Here is a 14,825-nt window from a genome sequence, read left to right on the forward strand (position 1 = left end):
GTGCGTCATAATATATATACTGAAGTGCGTCATAATAAATCACATTAACGCGTTAAATTCAACACAATAACGGTTGCTACGATACATTATTTTAACGCGTTAAAACATCGTTTACTATGATCTGTTCGAATTTTTTGGAGTAGCGTGTTGTCATAAATCTTTCGAGTCAGTTTTTTGTACTCGTACTCGAAAATCAACAAATTAAAATGCTGGATTTCATGTTTCGAGCACGATTTTTGTGCCCTGAGCAATGAGCAAAGTTATATGACTTCAACTTCAGGACATTTCAGACGAGGGGGATACTGAAGATATTACATTTCGTCTTCCTCTCACGATTAAACCATTCTCCTTAACAAACCAGATTTCAAAATAGGAAACAAGGTTTGTTAACTGAAAACCATACAAGTTCTAATGTCCTTTTTGTAACAGGTATCTTGAACAATATACTATCAAAAACAAGTGCTGCAAATGAAAACATGCCACCACAAACACAAGAAGATGACACCAATGAAGACGATAGCATTTTAGCACACTTGTGAATGAATTACAGCCTTCACTGTATAGTCTTGGCTCACACTGAACAGCAAGATACAAAGGGCCTTAAAAAAGACTAGTGTAAAATCATTCAAACAGGAAAGCCAACGGTCTAATAAAATTAACGGTACAACTGTTCTTGCACCAGATGCGCATTTCGACAATACATGTCTCTTCAGTGATGCTCGTGGCCAAAATATTTGAAATCCAAATCTTATATAAAAGATGAAGAGCTATAATCCAAAAGGTCCAAAAGTATAGCCAAATCCGTGAAAGGAATTAGAGCTTTGCATGAGGGAGATATATTCCTTAATTTATAATAATTGCTGATATTTTGTAACAGCAAATTTTAATAACACAAAAAAATCCGTATTTTCATGCCAGTACCGAAGTACTAATCTATACAAACAAATAGAAACACTAATGAAGAACATCAAAAAACGACAACTACGGCACCAGGTACCTGACTTAGGACAGGTACAAACAAATGCAGTGGGTTTAAACGTTTAAATAGGCACTAACACCTATCCAACTTGAAACAATAGTGTAATATCACAACGCAGATAGACACACTTTAAAATATCAACTGAAATGTTATTACTCAATCAAATGACATATTAAAAACACTAATGAAGATACACTGAACGAATAAATGTGACTTATGACTCAATGTAAATACAAAATAAAACAATGGGGTTAGATTCAAACAATATCAGAAAGAACATCCTAACCTTGAACAAAATTCAGGACTGATAGCGAACGGACAGAGGGACAGTGTCTTTCAGCTTTACAGGTAGGGCATTGATAATAGCGCCCATTTTAGGGGGTGGGGGATAAATAATCTGTTGTCCGTACATGCCATATTACAAAACAACGCAGTATCTAGAGGTAAAAATGTCCAAAATGAATGATTGCGCGGCGAAAAAAAACCCCGACTTAGTAAGTAGTAAAAATGAAGAATAACATCCTCCTTCCCCAATGGATATCAAATGGTCATCCTCTTTCTTTTGTCACAGATTTATAACATTATTAGGGGTTTACTAGATGCTCGATGCACGCTCTTAAGGGCCTCTTGTTTTAAACATGTTCACACACGATAAATTCATTATAGATACAAGGATTGAAATTTTGTATTTGCGCTTAACGAACGTTTCGCTACATAAGACCGATCAATGACGCTCGAATGAAAAAAATAAATAAATAAATAAAGCATCGGTTATCTGACTGATAGCCGTACAATGTCCGATTGTAATGTTTAACTGAGGCATGGTCGATAGATATTATTAGTTACATAGTGTGTTAGTGACCTAATATTAAATTCCATATGGGGTGAGAGCGAAGCTTCTACGTAATGTGCTGCTAATCTCAACATTATCGCGTTAATTGACGAAGATATGACACATCCAGCCATTTCTTTTAAAAGGTTTCGAGTAAAATCTGACGTCTTAAGTACAGCTATTTGTAAGATCCATTGGTAACATGCAGCCATTTTTTTGAGGAATTTATAATGAAATCAGGCATGAAAATTGGAAAATGTCTACTTTTTGGTTGCAGTAATTTCATGATAATGACAATTTCAAGAAAAAAAATAATTTCACCATATAATTAGGCATTATTTGAAGTTTATATTTTGATGTTGAGGTTGTGAAATTTTTTTTGATATTAGGCAAAAATGGTATTTAAAAAGGTGCAAAAATCTGTATTTTGACATTTTCTGAAAATAGCTTAAATATCATACTTTAAATCAAGAAAAATTGACATTGAGCAGAAAAGTTCATTATAAACTATGATTGCATCTTGAAGTTCATATATTTAATTATTAAAAGCAAGAAAAAAACATCTGGGTTTTTTTGTTAATTTTTGTTACCATGGCAACAAAAATTGGTAAAATTCATAAAAATGACAAAACACAATACTTGTTCATTATCAAGAATTTTGCTATTTTTTTTAGGAATGTAAATTAACAGACATTAAAACTTATAATATGTTTTGAAAATGCATAAGCTTTAATTTTAATGGCTGAAAGACCATAGCAACATAAAAAAAGCCTTAGCAACCGATCTGAAATTGCAGAATTAATCAAGAATCAGCATCAAATACATGGATTTCTAGGTATTGGATACATATAAATAATGAAGTTTGTATTCTATACTCAACAGCTAGATAGTAATCACTAGATCTGCTTTTGGTAACCATGGGAACATCATCAAATTACAACAAGAAAAGCATACTTACTGAAAATTAAGAATTTTTTTATTTTTTTTGTCCAATTGGAAGGTGTAAACGGACTTTGACTTTTTCGTAGTTCAGTGGTTTGTAAAGTTTTTTTTTTGTTTTTTTTTTCCATACTATATATATGTCATAGGTAATCTTTATTTGGTGTATGGAAGTATTTTATGAAAAAATGTCTGTCTGGCAAATATCATCGACCTAGACTTCAATTTCATGGCGCATTGCAATTGGTCAATGTAATTTTCATGGTTAAATTTGATTCTAAGATACAAAGAGAAATATGTCTATATTAAATGCATAGGTTGGTTGCTAGGTGTAAATTTTTGTCAGGCATGGATCATCTGACCTCGAAAGCTTGAACTCATTTTCATGGTTAATTGTTCAATTTACAGTATCATCCAGAAACAACTTTTTCAGTGAAAGATCTATTTTTAGATCTATATTGTGATTTTACTGTTGACCAATAAATCTAAAAATCATAATGTTCTTCCTAGTCATCTTTCAATTTTGATTTCAATCATTCAAGGTAAAATTATGAACAATTGTAAATTTTAGGATTCTTCCACATAATAACACTTGTAATAATGTGTGTATACTGAATTACAACAGTGCACTTGTTTTTTCTATGGTCGGGTTTTTGTCTCCTTGACACCTTCCCCATTTCCATTCTCAATTTGACTTGTCATATATTATTTTCAGCAGAAAATTACCATTGTGTGAAACACAGGGGTGTTTGACTAGAAGTAATGTATGCTTACTTTCTGAAGTGCCTGATGTTGCCTAATTATAACTATGAATTGTTTTTTAAGTCAATGACTTACTAAATATGTAAGGGCTTTAAATTCAATGGATACTATAAATCAACCACATACCAATTACCATTGACTTCGCATTACTTGTTACCCTTACACTAAGCGTCTAATTGTATAAATTGTATCCATGTCAATAAACCATCCATGACTGAATGTGTAGGCAAATTTTTTTAGGCATAAAATAAGCATAGCATATATATATATATATATGATGTACCTTATCAAATGGCATATGAATTACAATCTAAAATGATAAATTATTAAAAGCCAGATTTAATTTGCAGCAGGCCAAGTTTACGAGCTTATTCCATCTTCGCCAGTGACTTACAACCTTACGACTTTTCACAGTGCGCCAGAGGGTTGCATCCTGTTCTGCAAATTACATTTTGCTTGCATAATGGTTTTTTAACCAAACGATTAAAAAGACACATAAAGTTTTTTTTCAGAGTAAAAAAAATGTTGCTGAACTTTTCAAAAATATATGTCATTTGATAAGATATAAATTTATTAAATACTGCTTTCAAATAATATGTACATTCAAATCAGATAACAAATACTTCTTTTGCAATAACACATTGCTTCAATGAACAGGAATAGAAATACACAAATGTTCATAATTACTAGATATTGAAAAAAAATCCCTAAATTAGTAAATAGGGTTGTGAAAAATAGATCTTAATATGATATATTTAAGAGTTTGATAATTTTGTGTAGAATTTACCCAAATCAATAATATACGTAGGTCAATAAAATTTAAATTTTAGAAATTGGGACTAATTTTGAATCATCATGCATATATAGGTTTAAACATTGTTTTCAGTTCAGACTTGTTTATATATATATGTATATATATTAAACTTATGGTTAAATCAAAATTTGAGGATTATTGTGGACTTCATGTATCTGAAATTTTTTTGGCTACATATTGACAACAAATTCTCATTTACAACTAAGTTTATATCTCTATCCTAATGAAACGTCTATTTTCATGAATATATATCTTTGAAAATGGCTATCAAAATAGTGTCTGAGTATTCTTAAAAATCATAGGTATAAGTAATGGAATGTTTACCTTGACGTTGACCATGTTGACTAATATATATTTGAAAAATTTAACAAATTGAATACAAAGAATTTCGCATTAGAATGTTTTTTCAATTTCTTAACATTTTCTTAATATTTATAACCAACAGCATAGACTACAAAAATAATCTTTGTTTAAATTTATACTTCTTGGGTAATTCGAATTTTAAAAAAGCAAACTTTAGGCAATATTGTTTGTAGTCACTTGTCCTATTCTGTAATTGTTGCTGCAATAAGGTTCCTAACATCCTGTTCTTCTATAGCATGAATGACAGAATTCAGATCTTCATCAATCTCTGTATTGTTCTCAATATCCTTTCTTCCAAAGATAGACAGGCGTGCAAAATAAGAGGCAATCTGGGATGGTTGCAACCAATCATCACTGTTGAAAAACTTTTCCCCATTCTCTTTACGTAATGATTTCATATCTTTAGAAATATCTGATGCATTTGCCTTTCTGCCAGATTTTTCACCTTCTTGGAATCTATTTTGTAAATACTCTTTTACCTTTTTACTGAAGCGCACAAATTTTCGCTCTTTTTTCAAAGCCCAACCATACTCAGTAGGTGTTTCAGTTTCTTCTGAATTAGTTTGTAGGTCACCTGAACAGTTAGTTGGTCTCAGCATTTCCTTAGATGTTAATAGATTGGCTTGACAGTTCGCAACCCAGCGATGCCTAATCTTATCATATGTTGACATCTTTTCATTTGAATGACGTGATAGGTTTATATGATCCTGCAGAGATTGGTAGGATGAGAACTGACCAGTGCAACCAAGTACTGTACAATAGAACAATTCATCTGACTGATCTTCATTTAGTGCATCATCATTAGTTGACATTCTCCTTTCCTTCCTTGTGATATTTCCAGTCATTTGATGTGGCTCCTGGAAATTGGAAACAATTTTCAATCCTGTTTCATTCTGTTCAGATTTTAGGACAGAACCTCTCTTAAATTTGTTGCCTATACCAATATTGTATGCTTGCCATGTAATGATCTCATCTCCATCAAAAGATATATTGCTGATGTTTGAAATTCCTTTAATGCGGTGACCAATCATGGTTTGTTTTGTTGTGTCTACTTCCACAACAGCACACTGACATCCTGCCACTCCAGTTCCTCCCATAATAGCATCCTGCATATCAAATGGAGTAGTGATATTTTTTCCTGAGGATACATACATTCTCATTTTAGAGCGCATGTGTGCTATCTTAGCATCACAAATACTTTTTCCTGCTTGGGCTTCACTGTAGTCATAACGAACCACTGTAATACCTGAAAAATTAAAACATTCAACTTAATCAATGAACACTTATGAAGATTTGCAATACCTAATATGACTATCTGCAAATTATTAATTAAGGCTTACTGAGAAATAATACATAGAATGTCATTGTTATCTAAATAATTGAACAGTATATGATTTGTGTAAACAAGGAACATAAATAGACAAATAAGTTTGGTTATGACAATCAACACATGCTTGAGAAAAAAATTTACTCCTTACTAAAAATTCCATGTCATTTCTTTATCCATATGAAAATATCCAAGAAGACAATTTTTCAAATGTCTGGCCTAAGATGAGAAATTTCATGGCTCTAAACATCAAAGAGTTATAGGCTCTAAACATCAAAGAGTTATAAAACTTATAATATGCACGTAAGAAATCAAGATTTTGATCATGATGTGCAACAAAGACAAAAGCAACATGAATGGTACAGATTTATGATTTTTTTTATTTATGGGGAATGCAAATGTTTGCATGTTCAAAGTCCTAGTGTTAAAGAGTTGGGGTTTTTTATCCATTGTTGCAGTTGACATTGTAACCTATAATGAAGCAGATGATAGATATGTCCCTTTTATTTGAAAGTTGGGCCCTACACTCAAACTTTCAAGTTAACTTTGACAACTATGTTCCAAAACATTATTAAAATCCAACTGATTTTTTTAAAAGTAATTGTACAACATGTTGACAGACATTATTATACAATAACATGTGCTCAACTGAGTACAATTTGAAAAGTATTGTTTACTTTTAATTTATCACCAAACTTATTATCCTACCTGTTCGTTCACTGATACCACTTAAACTCAACCACAAACATCCGCAATGGTAACAACCAGCATTATCTGAACGTAGAAAAACCTCCTGGATCTGTGGCATCTGTTCTTTAATTGTGTTCAAAGTATGCTCTAAAGCAGAGGCCACCGCAAACCAGTCTTGCTTTACTGTACCAAACAGATGAGTGAAAGTCCTATGCTGTAAAATAATAAAATTGCTTCAAATAAATGTGAAAAGTCACGTTAGTTTCAGATTTTTAGTTTGCTTAACAAATATAACCATATAAACTAGCTATAGATGCATATATATATATGCAAAAACATTATCTGAGTTACAAATAAACAAACGTGCCTGTCCCAAGTCAGGAGCTTGTAATTCAGTGGTTGTTTTTTGTTTATGTGTTATATAAATTGTTTTACATTGTCATTTCAAGGCTTTTACAGCTGATTATGCGGAATGGGCTTTACCCAATGTTAAAAGCCTCATGGTGACATATAGTTGTTAATTTCTGTGTCATTTGGTTTCTTGTGGAGTGTTGTATCATTAGCAATCAAACCACAACTTTTTTATATAAGAAAGAAGCTGTAGTGGTCGAGAACAACTTTCATTAAAACTTATTTAAACTGTGGAAATATTCAAAACCCTTTAATTTGGGTCAGGGAAATAATTTGCTGATATTTATCGTATTATAACATGTATTACATGTTTTATGCTTTCAGCTTACCTTTAATGATCCATCTTCAGCTTTGAAAATGGCAGCTGTAACATGCCAGCTCATGCCCTTCTGGCTGAAAAAATCTGATTGCTTTTCCCTAAACAAGGCAGGCAAAAACTTCATGGCCCAGTCCATAACAATCAATGTCTGGTTAGATGCCAGATCCTCAAGAAGATGAAGACGACATTCTTCCTGGTTGTTAGTCCTTAAAACATGTGCTTTCCATTCAAAGATTTTTTCAAAATCTTTAATAACTGAATCTTGAAATTCAACTCTGGTTTCATTGCCTGAAACATCAAAGAGATATTTAGTCAGTCTTTAAAAAAAAACCAACATTTTATTGAGAAAAAATACCCCTACATCTTGTGTTCAATGCATAGTTATCATCATATTCTAATAATATTTTAAATTAAAATTTGATGCTGATATTTTTGATAGCAATACTGCCAATAGCATGACAAATTCTTGAAATTGCCAAATTCATAATAAATATAGCAATTTCATCATTAAACATTACATTTTTTGTATTGCCATATATTCCAGTTTTCTGGAAATGTACTGGACATTTACAGACAAATATTTAGTAGATTTTGCAATTTTTTTTTAATAATTTCTATATGATTTGCATAAAGATCTACAGGTACTTGAATTACATTGGTCTATTAGAATTTTTTGTTAAATTTTTACTTCCATAAGCAATTGAATGTTAATGAAACTATGTTCGTATCTTCACTGTGATCTATTCATAGGTAATACAGTGAGGTCTAGAAAAATATCTTTTATCCTTTATTAGCTTTAATACTAAATATTAAGAAAACAATCAAGAATATATGATTATTGTATTTTTGTTTTGTCAGTAAAATTTTATTTGGATTCTGAAAATGTCTGTATTTGCAGGAAGAAATGACCAGTCAAAAGATACATAAATTATAATCTTCTACATTTAAAAAAATACTTACATTGTATTTTCTGAATTTCTTCTTCAAGCTGAGATCTTGCATTTGTTAACAGTAAACATTTGGAGCAGTCATTCTGATGTTGATGGTCACATTTTTCCTGAAGCAGAACATTTCCTGGATTGCTCAATGCATACTTGATGCAATGGGTTTGACATGAATTTGACATTGTTACATGGAACTTGTATTCTGTTTTTAGATACAACTTGAAATTTGCCAAGGCTGTTTTGAGGGATGAAAGTACTGTGTTATTGGATCCCAACTCTCTTAGAGTTTCTGTCATTCTGATAAGATTTTCAATTGCAAAAGTTCCATCAGTAGTAATATTATCTAGTCCACATAAATTAGACCGTTTTGCTGCTGAACAAGTTGTTAAAATTTTGAATAGAGTACTGTCTGACAGAGGAGTAAAATCAGCTTCTGTACATACTGTCTTATACATATGTATCAGTGCAGAATGACAAGTTGTTCGTACTACTTGGGGTATATTTATGACATCTCCATTATCAAAATGTAAGTCCTTACTTCCAAAGGAACAAATTTGTATAAAATTAGGATCCAGAAAAATTCCATTGCATGCTCCAGTTTTTCCTGATCCATCTTATTTCTGTAGTTTGGGGTCTTTTCAGTTTGTATTGTCCCAACACCAAAGCGTGTTGCATGTGCTCTACTCTGGTCAACTTTCCATTTTGATATTCCAGGTATCAATTCTAGCAGCTGAGATTTGCTGTTTAATGATGTGGTTGATATTATTGAAAGTAATTGCATTTTTAATGCATTACTGTCAGCTTCATCATACAATCTCAATATCAAATTCATCAATTCATCTTTGCTCTCATTTTGCTTGTCAACAGCATTGTTATTACAGATGTCGTCCACAAGTAGATCAAGAAGTTTTGATGACTGTCCAGGTGCAATATGGTCAAGCACTGTACAAACTGCTTCTGAGGCTTTTCGTTTTACATACCTGCAATTGAAATTGAAAAGGAGATAGTATTACAAAATAAATGGGAATGGGTCTATGGGACACAGAAGATGCCCCCTGCTTGCATATCATATACATAACTCAGGAACAGTTAAAGTATTACCATCAAAATCCAATTGTGATCTATATTTTGTGGTACTTAGCATTGTGTATTCATAACATTTGGTTGAGGCAAATTTAAGTGCTATACAATAAAAGGGTTATTGCATGAATATTGGTGAATATTGTCCCTCGCAAGCTCATGCAATATAAAAATTCTACTCAGGACAATATTCCCCAATATTCATGCAATAACCCTATAATAATTCACGTAAACAGGCATATACAAATAAAAAGAACCGTCCTTGGATAGATGAGAAAATTAAAAATCTTCTTTGTCCTGCTCAAGTTAAAATAATTAAGGACTGTGTGTATAGTTTTTTTTCCATTAAAAAGACTTGTTATATTTGTTTATTCCCTGGCTATTGCTCTGTTTGAAAATTTAAATATAATATATGCAGTCAATGGTTATATAATTTATATGCCACAAATTGTTTCTTTATGACCTGTCTATTGTTTAAGAACTCTTAAAAAAATACCTCTTAGTACTATCTTGTACACATTCCAATGGCTGTTGAAGCATGTATTTGATAGGACTCATGTTTCCACTACTTAGATTTTGCAGTGGCTTATTCAAAACATGTATTCAGCTGTTGAGATGATTTTGACCATCTGAAGTTAGGCTCCAACTGGATTCTTGTGACAATGATGGTTCAGACTGAAAAACAAATGTTTACAATTTTGCTTTCTATCAACTGTTGACAACCTTTAAATATTTCAAATACTAAGAAATGAACATTTTAATGGACATAATAGTTGTTGGTACATATGAGGGGAAAGGTTTTAAAATATTCAAATTTAGTTGAACTCCATGAAATATTTATGGCCAGAAACATTTTTAATTTTTTTTAGTGTTCCTCATTTTTTAATTAATTTTGAAAACTTTTTTTTAAGCTGTTATGATGAGCAATTTTGGGTTAACCCTAAAACCCTGAATCTCTCATCGGATTTCATCAAATTTTTAAGAGCATTATCAGACTTAAATTTATTTTTTTCATTTTTGTGGCACTAGGGCCTAGATGGCAATGAATGATCACATTTTCTTTGAACCTCAGTGGTCATAAAGTCAACTCACATTTAAACCAGCCTTGCAGTAGTTTATTAAATAACAAGAAGTAATTGTAACATTGTCTCCCAAACAAAGCTCCCATAACTCCCCATGTTCATTTGATTTGATATTTTGTCCCATACAAGAATATATATGGCTTTCAAGTAGGAATCTCCACCATTTTCAAATTTTCAACAGGAGGGGGTGGCGGTGTCCCCCCAGGGACTTTACCTACCTTTCATTTGATTAGTTTTATTGTCCCCTTCAAGAATATATATGGTTTATGGGTGGGGATCTGGACCATTTACAAGATATAAGTACATTCAGAAATTGAGCGGGGTGGGGGTGACCCTCAGGAAGTTCCATTTAATTTCATGTGATTTGTTTTATTGTCCCATACAAAAATATATCTGGTTTATAGGTGGGGGATGTTGACCCTTTACAAGTTTTTAAACAAGAGGGGGTGGGGTGACCTCCTAGGATCTTCCCTTTTATTTCATTTCATTTGTTTTATTGTCCCCTACAAGAATATATATGGTTTAGGGGTGGGGATCTGGACCGTTTACAAGATAATAGTACATTCTGAAATTGAAAAGGGTGGGGGTGACCCCCAGGAACTTTCATTTAATTTTATGTGATTTGTTTTAATGCCCCATACAAGAATATATCTGGTTTATGGGTGGGGATGTTGACTGTTCACAAGTTTTCAAACAAGAGGGGGTGGGGATGAACCCCAAGGACCTCCCTTTAATTTATTTTGATTTGTTTTATCGTCCCGTTTAAGAATATATATGGTTTAGGGATGGGGATCTGGACCATTTACAAGATAATAGCACATTCTCAAACTAAACGGGGTGGGGATGACCCCGGGACCTTCCTTGAATTTTATTTGATTTGTTTTATTGTCCAGTTCAAGAATATATATGGTTTAGGGATGGGAATTTGGACCGTTTACAAGATAAAAGCATATTCTCAATTTGAAAGGGGTGAAGATGACCCCCAGGAATTCCCCCTATATTTCATGTGTTTTGTTTTGTTGTCCTATAATTGAGGTTAATGTATATAATAAAAGGTATATGATATGGCTTTTTCAATATCATACACCATATCAACTCTCAACCAATATAATCCCTCGAGCAGAGCTCGTGGGATTATATTGGTGTCTCAGGTCGATATGGATGCAATATTGAAAAAGCCATATGATATTTTCTATATATTCAATGTTTTAATTTGTTTTTTGTCTCGTGGACATACTTTCCCCATTACAATATTGAAATGTAAATAACATTTTCATCAAACTTAGGTATGGGAACAGTATATTTACCTGTGATGATACTTCATACAGTCCTGGTGTATCAAAACAACTGACAATTTCCCTGCGTGGTCTTTTCAATTCAGGCTCTTCATTCTAATAAAATTAAATGTTTGCATTCATGAAATTAAGAAAAACTCTAAACATTTGACATACATCATTACATGTTGAATAGAGGCATTTTTTTAAATTGATTGAATCAGCTAGAATATTAAGCAAGCTTGCAGGAGCAAGCTGATGAAGTGTATAAAAAATAAAATGCCATTATAATTTTGTACGCAATCTGTCTGTTTTTTGTTAAAAAAATAGAACAGTTTGCAAAACTGCTTTTGGTTTAATCATACAAAATATTGTGATAGTTACTAAGCTGTATATATATACGGTATGTATGTATGCTGCTGGATTATTACGTACAGTTTATTGGGTTTACACATTTATATTGTAAAATATCAGCCGTTAGCCACAATGTGAACCTTTTTAGTGATTGAGTGCAGCAACAAATAAATAATCAAAGTACTGAAGTACTAAACATTGGATGATTGCAAGTTCTTGTGGATTTTCCGACAAGCACTTGTCTCAGAAAAAAATCACATCTCTATTCCTGAGATTGAGGTTAATGTACAGATATAATATTTTTCTGGGAAACCTTTGTGGATAATAAAAGCCCCTTTATGCTGGCATCTTTGGGAACAGCCATTTGTGTGAACAAATGTTTATATATAATTTCGATTTTTCTAATAGAATGGATTTGGGTAGGAATTTGTATTCTCCTGCAAAAAATATTAATCATCCATGCAGAGTTATAGTTCCTTGATTTCAAAGATACATAGTTCTTAAGATACTCTTCCCCATGCATGTACATAGATATTAATGATTTTTTACTCATATGTATATACATATAACCAGACATTTTAAAGTATTACTTTATCTTCCTTAAAAAGTATTCGATGAGTATTTATTGAAGAAATGTATTTATAGCAAGTGATAAGGAATGTTTGTTTGCACTTGATGATGTCAACGCATTGATATTAATAGAATTCTGGAGCAACTGAGCAGACGGCTTTAGGCATGGGAAGGAGGATAAATAACATCATTGCTTAATATTTTCGAAGACTTTGACCTGTAAATCATGTAAATATTAACTGTTTCCTTTTCACATAATAAATCATGACTTGGAGGAAAAGTTGTCTCATTGGGACTCATACCACATCAGTCATCTTCTCATATCTACATAAAGATACATGTACTCATGATAATAAAAAAGAGTTTTAAGTGTATCATCTACAAAAAGGTTGAAATATATTTGTTTGTAGAACAGAAAAGTTTTACATATTTTGGCAACAAAGTATAGTGTGTACAATAATGAAGGTTTATACCTTTACTAAGCTATCTGGCTTGAAGTCTGTGTTTTCTTCTACAGGATCTGCCCTATTAGGTGCATCAAATATCTGAAAAATAAAATAGAAAAAAATATTCCTCAAGGCCTACAAACATTCAAAATAACTAGAAAAACAAGAATCGGTCCATAGATCACATGAGCCCCACTTGCACTATCAAATTTTACTATGTTCAGTTGACAATTTGGCATTGAGATTGAAATTTCATATCATAGGCAAGATGTGTATTAAGTTTTAAGTTTATTAGATGTACTTCATCAAAAACTTCTTTGACCTAAAACTGTAACCTGAAGACAAACAAACAGACCGATAAACAGACAGACGAATGGATTGACATAAAAAACATAATGCCCTTTGAAAAACCTACAATCATATAAAATATTTTAAGAAATGTATACATTAAATCAATATCATAGCTGATCTCTAAAATCAATATATCTGTCTAGTGTGCAACTCCTTTTGATAATGTTTGACAGGTCTCAGAATAACTTTTGTTCATTGATAAAATGTAATAGTTCGCAAAAAAAAAATTCCCCTGGTGGGCCTATGCAAAATTTTGGTGGTAAAATCCTGAGGACTAACAGTTTTCGCGCACTCAGTTAAATATATGTGCATGTAACTAACATGTATACTAGTCCTGACATTATATTTATTGTCATGGAAAAAGCATGATTTTGTAAACATGTAATGTAAAACTGGTCCCGGGTTAGAAGTAAGGTTGGGATCCTGCTAACATTTTTAATTCTGCCTCATTCTGAAGTTTTAAGTGCCTGTCCCAAGTCAGGAGCCTGTAATTAAGTGGTTTATAATATATATGTTGCTGTGTAACATATTGGGTTTTCCTTAAAAAAAGAAATTGTACCCTAATTATAGACCCTTATTTTTCTAGTATGAATGGTTTTACATTTGTGATTTCACAGCTTTTCATATGGGTTTTTGCTGTATGGGATTTGCTCATTTTTGAAGGTTGCATTTAGTTCTCTGCAGAATGTCTACAATTTGTAACCTTCAGGCCTGTGGTTTTATATTATAAAAATGTTTTGTGTCAATACAAATGAAATTAATTTTTTATTGTTTTTTTTTTTTTTGGTATGCATTTACATACACCATATCAGTATTTTGAAATATGTTCCTCTTGACCAAAAATCTCTTTTGCTTGAACTTATGACATGCATAATACAACAAGAACTTTTCCATTGTAGTGTCAGATATTATCTGTCATGTCAGACGTTAAAATTTTACTGGAATTTTTGTAGTAATGGTGGACAAATAGTGATAAGGTGTATTGATTTGATTGTATAATACATGTAAACATTCATATTGTTAGTACCTCAAAAATTGGCCATATAGATTCTTCCATTTCTCTGGTAACAATCTGTCGACAATTTCTGCACAAACCTAGATAAAACAACAGAAATAGTTTTGATACCTGCACATTCAAGTAAATTTTGTAACTTAAATTTAAAAAAAAAATACAAATGTGTTGGATGAATTTAAAAATTTTGTACATTTTATGTTATTAATAATAAATTTAATAAGTCTATCATGTCTATGGGCCTAGGGATAATATAATTTTATTACTACAATTGTT

The 14,825-nt window shown here is 31.9% G+C and overlaps 2 protein-coding genes across 2 annotated transcripts; both read right to left on the minus strand.

Annotated features, from left to right (window-relative positions):
- Positions 1–4,649: 4,649 nt before the first annotated feature.
- Positions 4,650–6,904, minus strand: LOC134712533 (uncharacterized). The gene is made up of 2 exons (XM_063574172.1): positions 6,725–6,904; positions 4,650–5,935 (listed from the first exon to the last, which is right to left on the minus strand). Exons 1-2 carry the CDS (start codon positions 6,822–6,824, stop codon positions 4,872–4,874), a joined length of 1,164 nt encoding a protein of 387 aa, XP_063430242.1. The 5' UTR covers positions 6,825–6,904; the 3' UTR covers positions 4,650–4,871.
- A 1,978-nt stretch (positions 6,905–8,882) lies between these two features.
- On the minus strand, positions 8,883–10,055 carry LOC134711053 (uncharacterized). Its single transcript, XM_063571482.1, has 2 exons — positions 9,957–10,055; positions 8,883–9,360 (listed from the first exon to the last, which is right to left on the minus strand). Exons 1-2 carry the CDS (start codon positions 10,016–10,018, stop codon positions 8,883–8,885), a joined length of 540 nt encoding a protein of 179 aa, XP_063427552.1. The 5' UTR covers positions 10,019–10,055.
- Between the last annotated feature and the right edge of the window lie 4,770 nt (positions 10,056–14,825).

Source organism: Mytilus trossulus, chromosome 3 (assembly GCF_036588685.1).
Source record: "Mytilus trossulus isolate FHL-02 chromosome 3, PNRI_Mtr1.1.1.hap1, whole genome shotgun sequence".
Taxonomy (NCBI): Eukaryota; Metazoa; Mollusca; class Bivalvia; order Mytilida; family Mytilidae; genus Mytilus; species Mytilus trossulus.